Below are 10,247 nucleotides of genomic sequence, written 5' to 3' on the forward strand. Positions count from 1 at the left end.
TATATGTATAAAGTGCATAAATGTTTTTTCGTCCCAAAATTTAAGTAGGATTGGGAAAGTACTTAGATAGTTTTGTAAAGAAACTCGGAGAAGAATTTGAAGTTAATAACCTTGGAAAAATTTATCACCTACTGTCTATCAAAGTTAGTAGACCTGAAGCCGGAGTCATTACATTAGACCAATCGAAGTACGCAAAACAAATCTGAGATGCATTCAAAATGAGCGAAAGTCGTGGAGCTGCTACACCCTTAGATTGTGGAACAGTACTTTCAAACGAATTAAAACCAAACATACTGACCAAGAATCCATACAGAAAAGCCATAGGAAGTTTACTGTACTTAGCTTGTGGTACACGACCTGATTTGACTTTTGCAGTTACATATTTGAGTCAATTTACCGATCGAGCTACGGACGAACATTGGAAAGCAGTTCAGCATGTCCTAAGATATTTGAAGAAAACTGTAGATACAAAGATAGTTTATACAAAGACTGGACTTCAGATGGAGATATTCGCTGATGCGGATTGGAGAAGCGATAAACTAGATAGAAGAAGCTGGTCCGGATATGTCATAAAATTCGCCGGCAGCGTTATTTCTTGGAGAAGTAGAAAACAGAAAACGGTTGCGTTGTCAACAGTAGAAGCTGAATACGTAGGCATGTGCGAAGTCGTTAAAGAAACGCTTTGGTGGATAAATCTATTGGAAGAGATAGGACTATCAAATCTGATCTCGAAACCAATAAAAATTCAAGTGCGTAATCAAGGGGCGATAGCAATGGCAAAGAAAAGAGAAACTTCAGAAAGAAGCAAACACATCGATCTAAAGCACTATTTCTTGCGAGAATTGGTCGAGGAAGATAAAGTAACATTTGTCTACTTGGAGAGTGATGCAAATTAAGCAGATATGTTTACCAAGAAAATTAGTGGAAGAAAAATGCAAGAACAACTTCGCGTGTTGGGAGTTCGATGAAGCTTAATGTGTTAGCGACAAGGAGGAGTGTTGGAAATATATATCGCTGGAACACTATTGCCATTTAGTGAGGCGCATAAATAAACATTATATTTTTGTTTATATGAGTCTCGGAATAGAAACGTCCAGACTACATGACGTCATTTTTTTTTGTTTATGACCTTTGTAACTTTTGGTTTGAGAATAGATCCGTTTTTGTTATTGTCACTTATGCACGTCTTTTTATTTCCTCCGACCAAACATAGTTGTGTTAAAACTTAACCGCGTTAATTTTCAACACAACTCTTTTATGTAAAAATTACATTGACTTGCCTGGTTTTTAGCATTTTAAGGCATTAATGCCAATTGAGCTGGGGTTTTTTGTCAAGTCATCTAGAACTGAAAATTAAGCGGACGATCGAAAGAGCTTATAGGAAACCCCGCCAGGGTGTTTAGCATCGCGAAACACTACTTTTACAAATTTCCGACCAAAATTTTCCAATGCTTTACAGGCGATCTGATTGGGTGGCACTCAAAGGGTGGGAAGCGTAAGGGGGTTTGCACCTTAGATTTCATGGAAACCAAAGGGAAAGGAACAGAATACCGCAAATGTGAGACTTTCTGTTTATGTCTATTTATTTTTGGTAATTGTGACCTGACTGAATAGTAATATAAATATTACCGATTGCACGCGATCTGTAGAATTGACTAAAGTTAGTAGAACCTCCACTCTCCCAAAATTTGCCCAACATAAGAAAAATTTTATTTGTTGGAATTTGGGTTTTAAGGAGTATGGACTTTTATATTTACAGCATATCAACAAATTCTACATTTCAGACTCTAGGTTCAACAAAAACTAGCAGTAAGTGGCGCTAGTTACGTTAAAGACAAGTCGAAGCGCGTGTTGTTATATTCCAACTCCCTTTAATTTCCAATAGAGACTAAAGCATAGAGGCCACAATTTCTTCGAAACGATGTTGTCATTTCATTTATAGATTTTTTGTCGCCGAAGAACATCGTAATTACCGTCGTAAAGTAGTTTTTTTACTTGTTTAATTGCTTCTGTTGCCCGGTGTAAAACGATGTCTTCTGCCGAGGTCGATAAAAAAAATTGATTGGTTTATACGCTGACAGCTCTTCAAGTTGTAAATAAAACATAAACGGGTGATTTTTCTCTACGTCGACATTATGCCATTCAAAGAATGACAAGAAGGCCGATCTACAAACCTAACATGAACGTCATTTTGATCAGGATGCATCTAGTGGAAATGTCGAAGAGGTTGTGCTCATGTAAAGAATGTATTAATTTATAATTAGGGCATATGACTATGATGAAACGGTTTTTGGCGTGTTTCCTAATCCCTCTTCTGCTTTAAGAGTAAGCTCCTTCCCCCTTCCACCCTAAGAGTAAGCTCCTTCCCCCTTCCACCCTAAGAGTAAGCTCCTTCCTCCTTCCACCCTAAGAGTACGCTCCTTCCCCCTTCCACACTAAGAGTAAGCTCCTTCCCTCTTCCACCCTAAGAGTAAGCTCCTTCACCCTTCCACCATAAGAGTAAGCTCCTTCCCCCTTCCACCCTAAGAGTAAGCTCCTTCCCCCTTCCACCCTAAGAGTAAGCTCCTTCCCCCTTCCACCCTAAGAGTAAGCTCCTTCCTCCTTCCACCCTAAGAGTACGCTCCTTCCCCCTTCCACCCTAAGAGTAAGCTGCTTCCCCCTTCCACACTAAGAGTAAGCTCCTTCCCTCTTCCACCCTAAGAGTAAGCTCCTTCACCCTTCCACCATAAGAGTAAGCTCCTTCCCCCTTCCACCCTTAGAGTAAGCTCCTTCTCCCTTCCACCCTAAGAGTAAGCTCCTTCCCCCTTCCACCCTAAGAGTAAGCTCCTTCCTCCTTCCACCCTAAGAGTAAGCTCCTTCCCCCTTCCTTCCACCCAGGTAAGAGTAAGCTCGTTCCCCCTTCCGCTCTAAGAGTAAGCTCTTTCCCCTTCCGCCCTAAGAATAAGCTCCTTCCCCCCCCCGCTCTAAGAGTAAGCGGGTCACTTAAATCGCTCAGTCTCGCCTTAGCGTTATCTGTTATTTCTGTCTTGTAAACAGTGGCAATTTTCCACTTTCGTCTTCGTAATCACGGCTAGTTATCAGTTATTTTATTATATACAGGGTGTCTTCGTTTGATCGGCCCAGGCATTTTTCTCAAAACCTATTCCTTCTAGAAATGTGAAATTTTCAGTATGTACTCTCTCGGTGGAGATCGTTGTTATTTGTGAATTTCAGAAAAATCGTGAAATTTTTGACGGTTTTAGAATTGGTAGTTTTTGAACGCTAGGTGGTAGACGAAAAGTTTCAATGAGTAAGTTGTAGAGCATACTCGAAAACCTTTAATGGTATGGTCAAAATCGTACATTTTGTCACTGAAATAATAGGTCATGAAAAATAACAAGTTGGTACTACCCATGAGGTTTTTACGCCTCATGTTATTGTAATGATTGTCTGTGAAAAATGAACATGTTTTGAGCCAAATCATTGTTTTACCTTTACAAATTAAGTGTTAGAACAAGTGCAATTTTATAAGGAATTACAGTAGGACCCCGCACTCGTTCTCTAGGGACAAAATGTTGGTGTTTTTTATTAAAAAAGTAGTTTTTAGGGTCTACAAAATATCTAATTTATGATAACTGAATTTCCGAAAGCTTTTTTTTGCACTTATGATTCGTTTAAAATGTGGGTCGGTTTTAGTAAAATTTCACTTGCTCTAACACTTTACAAATTAAGTGTTAGAGCAAGTGAAATTTTACTAAAATGGACCCACATTTTAAACACGAGCCAACTTTTCAAATCAAAATGCTGAGTCAGCAAAAATGGATCAGTGATCCATTTTTTCTCGCGTACTTTTTTGGTGGATGAACTCATCGAACTTTTATTCACACGAACCAACTAGTTTACTCAACTCAAGTTGACTCATCTAGTTGGATCAAAAGGTTGGCTCGTGTGAAAAGGCCTTAACTCTTTCGGGGGGGGGGGGGGGGCTATATCCCTCCCAAATTCAAAAGTACATCCACTTAATTCCCTGATTGTAATTATAATAAAAAGTAGAAATTTTCATACTTTGTACAAGAATTCTACAAAACCGAATACAATATGCTTTATTGAGAACATGAACTTCCTAATAGAAGTTTCATTTAAACCAAGGAAACTTCTAAATGTATTAATTCCTTCGTAATAACAAAAATAAATGATCATTGTTATAAACTTCCAAGCTTTACGAAACACCTTCCCACATCTCGGACATCGGCTTCGCCCACCAGCAGTAACTATGGTTCCACTTCTATTGAACACCTCTAAATAAGAATAATTAAATTCCTAAATACAGAAGTCAAATACAACTCGGACCGTACATACACTCTGGAGATTTAAAAACATACCGGGAGTTTGGAATCTAAAACTCCGAGAATTACCCTTGCTCTCGTGATAATGGATGCCAAAATTAGCGCCCCTCTCAAAACTATAATCCTAAAGCCATTGTAGAGTATTATAGTTAGAAAACCTATACTCTATTTAGTGGGCTTTAACCTAAACTATATATCTCGTTTAAAAATATTGTTTATAATTGCAGTAATTTATATTATTGACCAATTTCCAAACGATCCAATCAACGCGAGGGGTACCTATAAGTACCCGCCTTTTGGGTACAAATGTAGCTTAACAAACTGGTTTTACTTACGACGATAGCGCCATCTCTTTAAAAAAGAGCTACTTTACGTAGAGCCAGCACTTGCTTTAATGTTTCCAGTGAAAAAGCGCATTCAAGAAATTCGACTCCACATGAACTCTACCGAAAATATTATATGGTCATTGTTGAGTGCTTTCCTTATTTGTTGTCGTTCGTTGATCAAGTACAAATAATGAATTTTCTCATTTTATTTCATACAATAGAGCTATTCACCATTATTTACATAAAGCGTAAGTAAACATTACGAAAGGATATTCGCTTTTGCAATGGACGCTTTTGGTTTGTTAATACTTCGGGAGAATGATTATTCTGCGGCCATATTGAGCGTTACTCTGAATCCTACTCACGTTCTACCAGTAAGCTCCTCCCCCGAACCAAATAAAATCAACTCGGTATCTCATTGGTTCTCCAAAACTAACTGATTGGAGCACACGCCGGTGACGTCTTTCCCCTCTCGTGCCGAGGAATATTCGTCCATGATCGTCCTAACATGGTCCTTTTCCTTGAGTGTAATCGAAAGTGTATAATATTGTTACCATGTTATAAACTTATGCGGTCTAACATACAGTTACGCCACCGTAAGAGAATAGAAATTTTAAACTAGGGAAGTGACAAACGCGTTAATTTAAAACTAAAGAACGAAGGGAACCATCAATAGACTATAAATTGTCTATTTCGAAAATAAGCGCAACAAACAAGTCAATAAATAATTGTTAAATATAAAAAATACAATAATACAACTCGTTGACATTCTTTATTGACGACGATTGCGAACTTATTTTCCATAGAGATATAAAATAGCGGACGAACGATTTCAGCGTGACTTTATTAAACTTTGATAGAGACATGAAGCTGATTTTTCCCTTGTTGATTTGCGTCGCAATTGTCACCTGCGATCCCGATGACGACGCGTGTCCCGCCTCGAGAAGTCTGAAGAGGAATTCGCATTACCTCTGCCGTAAGTAATTCATCTTTGCAATTGCAATTATTTAAATCCACTGCTTAAGTCGGTTTCGAGTAACGGAACTAGATCCACGTTGATGGGACAGCTGAAACCCACTCACTGTTTTCTTTGACCAGACGGATACGTCGACGGCGGAAGCAATGATCAGGTGCGCAAGTTCGTCGCCTGCCTGCAGAAGTTCCCCTACAAGGCAAGACCTCACGTGATTCGTATTTGACTTTTGGGAACTATAATTATTATACAAAAACCAGCAGTGGCGGACTGGCCCGATGGCAGGTGGGCCCCACGGACCCTTCAAGAAGTGGGCCCCTCAAACATGATAGCGTTATAGTTGTTAAAGCTGGGGCCCTTTGTCTTCTGGCAGCCCAAAATATTAGACCCAGTCCGCCACTGAAAACCAGTTCTGCGAACTGAAAAAACGGTGTTTATTCTTTATTACGCTACACTCTTAAAAATGTTGGGTTAAATGATTTTTGGTTATTTCATTTTTAACTACTTTTTGAGTCAAAAATAACCCAAATGTAGTTGAAAATCTTGAAACGCAAAGTTTGGGTTAAACAAAATTAGGTTGTTTTTAAGATAATATAATAGCAACCCAAAATTGGGTCATACTATCAAATTTAAAGTTCCCACGCGCCAAAGACGATATGAGCATTAAAAATGTGTCCATTGAGCTTGTAGTCTTTGGAAGACTGGAAATTAAAAATTTTGCGCCATTCTTGCATCGTTTCCATGAGTGCTTGAAAGGATTCTTAATTTTTGATTCTAATGGTATTATCAAAGAATATAAAGCCCCAGGAATGGAAGGTGTAGCTCCGTCTAGTGGAACTTTTGCGACTCTCGTTTTTAAAGAGAGACCGGGTTGCGCTAACCGTTTCCGGTTACTCTGATTTGCTTAGCCGGAAGTTTCTAACTCGGCGAAAACACGTGGCGAATAATATCAATCCTTCCATTCCTGGGGCTTTATATTCTTTGGTATTATTGGTATAGAATATTTTTTATTTAATTTACTACTAGTAATTTAAATTTTTCCAATATTTTAAATTTATTTTTTTATGTTGTGTTGATATTTCAGAGGAAGAACGTAATGAGCTCTCTTGTTTAAATTTATTGAAAATTGCCAAGGCCCTACGATATTCTTTCCAGTGTGTTACAACCCAAAATGGAGTCTTATATTAACCATACTTTGGGTAACTTATAAATTTAACCCAAAATATCGTTATTAAAATAACCCATTGTGGGTGAAAACGAAAACCACCCAATATTTTGTTTGGTTAAATACTGGCCCAACAATGGGTAAAAAAACCACCCAATTAATTATAAATTATAACCCAAAATTTAGTCATATATTAACTATATTTTGGGCTAATGTGTCAACCCATATTTTTTTGTAACTTATAAATTTAACCCAAAATAGAGTTATGAAAATAACCCTTTTTGGGTGAAAACTAAAACAACTTAATATTTTGTTTGGTTAAATACTGACCCAACAATGGGTAAAAAACAACTCAATTTGGGTAAAAAATAACCCAATATTTTTAAGAGTGTAGACTTACTTTACAAAGCAACAATCTCCATTAAATAATTATAAGTTTTGGTTTATTGTTAAAAAAGTTAATCCATATAATACTTAAGAAACATGCTTAGTTAGTGGATGGAGTCGCCGCTTGTAAGAAGTTCTTTCCAGAGATTCCCAAAGATCAGCCTGACATGGACATCATTCGGAGATTCATATGTGCCGTACACCATAATAAGGTCAGTTTTGCGTTGAAGGAAACAGTTTAACCCAGCTTCTATAGGCCACAGAGCCGCGTTACTGACTGGGCAATATAGGCACTTTTCTAGGGTTCGCACTTTCGAAGAGCCCGGATTCTGAAGTTAGGTTTTCTTACTGTTTGGGCCCGGTTGGAACACTTTGTTTAGGGCCCCGGGAAGCTACTAATGGGGCCCTGATATGCAATTTACAAATAGGCATTGGCGTATATGCTTAGAAAACATTGCTTTCAAAATCTATATCCCCAATCACCAGACTCTATCCTAATTCTAACCAAAACCTACCCTAACCTAGACAAGCTTAAACAGCTCGAATTCAACCAAAACCTACCCTAACATAGACAAGCTTAAACAGCTCGAATTCAACCAAAACCTACCCTAACCTAGACAAACTTAAACAGCTCGAATTCAACCAAAATCTACCCTTACCTAGACAAACTTAAACAGCTCGAATTCCACCAAAACCTACCCTAACCTAGACAAACTCAAACAGCTCGAATTCAACCAAAACCTACCCTAAACTAGCCAAATCTAACCTGCACAAATCCAACCAAAACCTACCACAACTTAGCCTAATTACTTGACCTGCTCAACTCCCAACACAGCGTTTATGTTTCAATGAAACTCCATTTTTGTAGCGAACGAAATGGTGTCTTGTCTGCAATGCTGAACTTTTCTCAAATACTATTTGACGAAATGTAATAAAAGCTGGTGCTCTTTTGAAATCAACAAGTTTCCGTGTCCTAACAAAAGTCGAATTTGTATTTTCGAATTGTGCGTTAAGATATTTGAGGACAAAGTTCGTAATGTTACCTTTATGGGATTATCCAAGATATTTGAAAATTCTTAAATTCACACATGGAAGAAGCGCAGGTAATTGAGAGATGGCAACAAATTTCAAATTTGTAGCAGTGAACTCGAGAAGGGTCTGAAGAACCACAATAAAAAGCAACGAGAGGGAGAGATAAATAGTAAACATTTTAATTGGAGCGAAGCGAGTGTTAGTGAGCGAAGTTTTCTTATCTTCGAATTGTTTATCATCGTCGTAGGAAAACGTTAAACATAACCAGATGTAGCAAGGAAGCACAAATTTGATATTTCCGTATTTTCTCTATTAAATTTGATAACACGCGAATCCATGGGAGTCTACTACCTCGTGAAAAAATTAGTACGTTAATATGCGCGCATGAGATATGCATAAATTTCTCGAGATATAATTGACTTACTAAAATATCATGATGCTACTTCTATTTGTTCGCTAAAGACCACTTACATTGTTAGTAAGTACAATAAATAATTTAACCATGAGTAACCATGAAAAGACTGAGGTAGTATTTCTTATTTCATTTGAAAACTTTGCTGATTAGAGATACGATACGCTGCCTATTATAGCCTGCAATAAACATTAGTGGCGTCATATGTAACATACTTTCTATTACGCGGCTTATAACGAAAATTAAGTCACTTTTGACTCAGGCACGAAAAAAGCTTCATTGAAGCAGAAGTCGATGAAATGGAATAAGCATGTTTCAATAACCACAGCGCCATCTATCGGCTTTAAATTTAACTATTAGGATGGTACTTGTCATAGCAATGGGAAGCCTAAGCTGACGCCATAGGTCACCGAGGCTACGCTGAGGTATCACATCTATACCATCCTAGTCTGCTTTTTCGTCTAACTGCGCAAGTGCCAGATATCATTGAAACTGGCTTATTGCACGCGCGTTTCTGACGTTGGCCATTTATAATTTAGCTCATCCCTCACTATCACAAATTTTTCGTTTCCATGGTAACCTATTCAACAGCGCGAGGAATATAAAAAATTTCAATTTCCGGTTCAATAATTGTATGTTCTGCGTGAAACAAGGTATCATTGTAGGTTTTTCTACAGAGGCATACTTAGAAGTGATTATGTTTGTTATGTACGGTAGGCTGCGTGTGAAACTATAATCGTTGAAATAATCTGTTCTAGACGGCTCTTCCTTTGTTCGCGTGCATTGTTGATTATTACCAACACAAAGTGCCGTGCGGTTTGACCGGATGCAGTGCTAAGCTGTATTTGACCGACGACTTGGACTACGAAGTTTTGGTAAAATTTAAATCTTCTTTGAAAGCTCCAATGGTACCCTGTTAATTTTTTTTCTCTTTAATTTTTTAGAAATGTTATTTTGAAGCTTATGGTAAATTTCCACCCAAATTTAGTTGTGACGATTAAAACGAATGCTACGTTTCAATAAAAATTGAATTTGCAATGTTGAAATTTTCTTTTTAATTTAATTTCTTAGGCATTGAGCCAATATGTCTTCTATTAAAAGCTTAAACCTACATTTTTATACTTACAAGGTGAGAACCTGTGGTGTTTATCGCCGATTTTGTTCAAAGTCGGACGTAATGTAGACCTATATAAAATTTCCCACAAGGAGACGATGCACTACCCATTCGTTTTGCCACTAATCTAAAACTTTTAAAAAGTTTTATATTAGTTTTTTTAAATCACGAAACGGGTAATTTCGATTACATTTAGGTCACTTTCATCAAGTTTGGAACAATTTTTGGATAACATAACGAAAAATTCTCATTGTGATAAAAGTGGTAATTCTGTGAAAGTTAAAATTGGATAAATTAATGTTTGAAATTTAAGTAAAAGATCAAAATTGGATAAATTGGGCAAACTCGTTTAAATTGAATAAACTCGAATAAAATTGGGTAAAACTGTTTAAATTGGGTAAACTCCGCAAAAATTGAGTAAAACTGTTTCAATTGGGTATATTTCGTAGCCCAATTAAATAAAACGACTCGGTTCAATTTTTGTTTTTACGCGGAATATTTCAACCATTTTAA

The 10,247-nt window shown here is 37.3% G+C and overlaps 1 protein-coding gene and 1 pseudogene across 1 annotated transcript; both read left to right on the forward strand.

The window, feature by feature from the left end:
* The first annotated feature begins 218 nt into the window (after window positions 1–218).
* LOC149933641 (uncharacterized) lies at window positions 219–896 on the forward strand (annotated as a pseudogene).
* Window positions 897–5,475: 4,579 nt separating this feature from the next.
* LOC149933642 (uncharacterized) lies at window positions 5,476–9,666 on the forward strand. The gene is made up of 5 exons (XM_090156719.1): window positions 5,476–5,627; window positions 5,750–5,823; window positions 7,281–7,388; window positions 9,379–9,495; window positions 9,565–9,666. Exons 1-5 carry the CDS (start codon window positions 5,516–5,518, stop codon window positions 9,619–9,621), a joined length of 468 nt encoding a protein of 155 aa, XP_090012845.1. The 5' UTR covers window positions 5,476–5,515; the 3' UTR covers window positions 9,622–9,666.
* The last annotated feature ends 581 nt before the right edge of the window (window positions 9,667–10,247 follow it).

The sequence above is a fragment of the Leiobunum rupestre genome, chromosome 8 (genome assembly GCF_980474605.1).
Source record: "Leiobunum rupestre chromosome 8, qqLeiRupe1.1.hap1, whole genome shotgun sequence".
Lineage (NCBI taxonomy): Eukaryota > Metazoa > Arthropoda > Arachnida > Opiliones > Sclerosomatidae > Leiobunum > Leiobunum rupestre.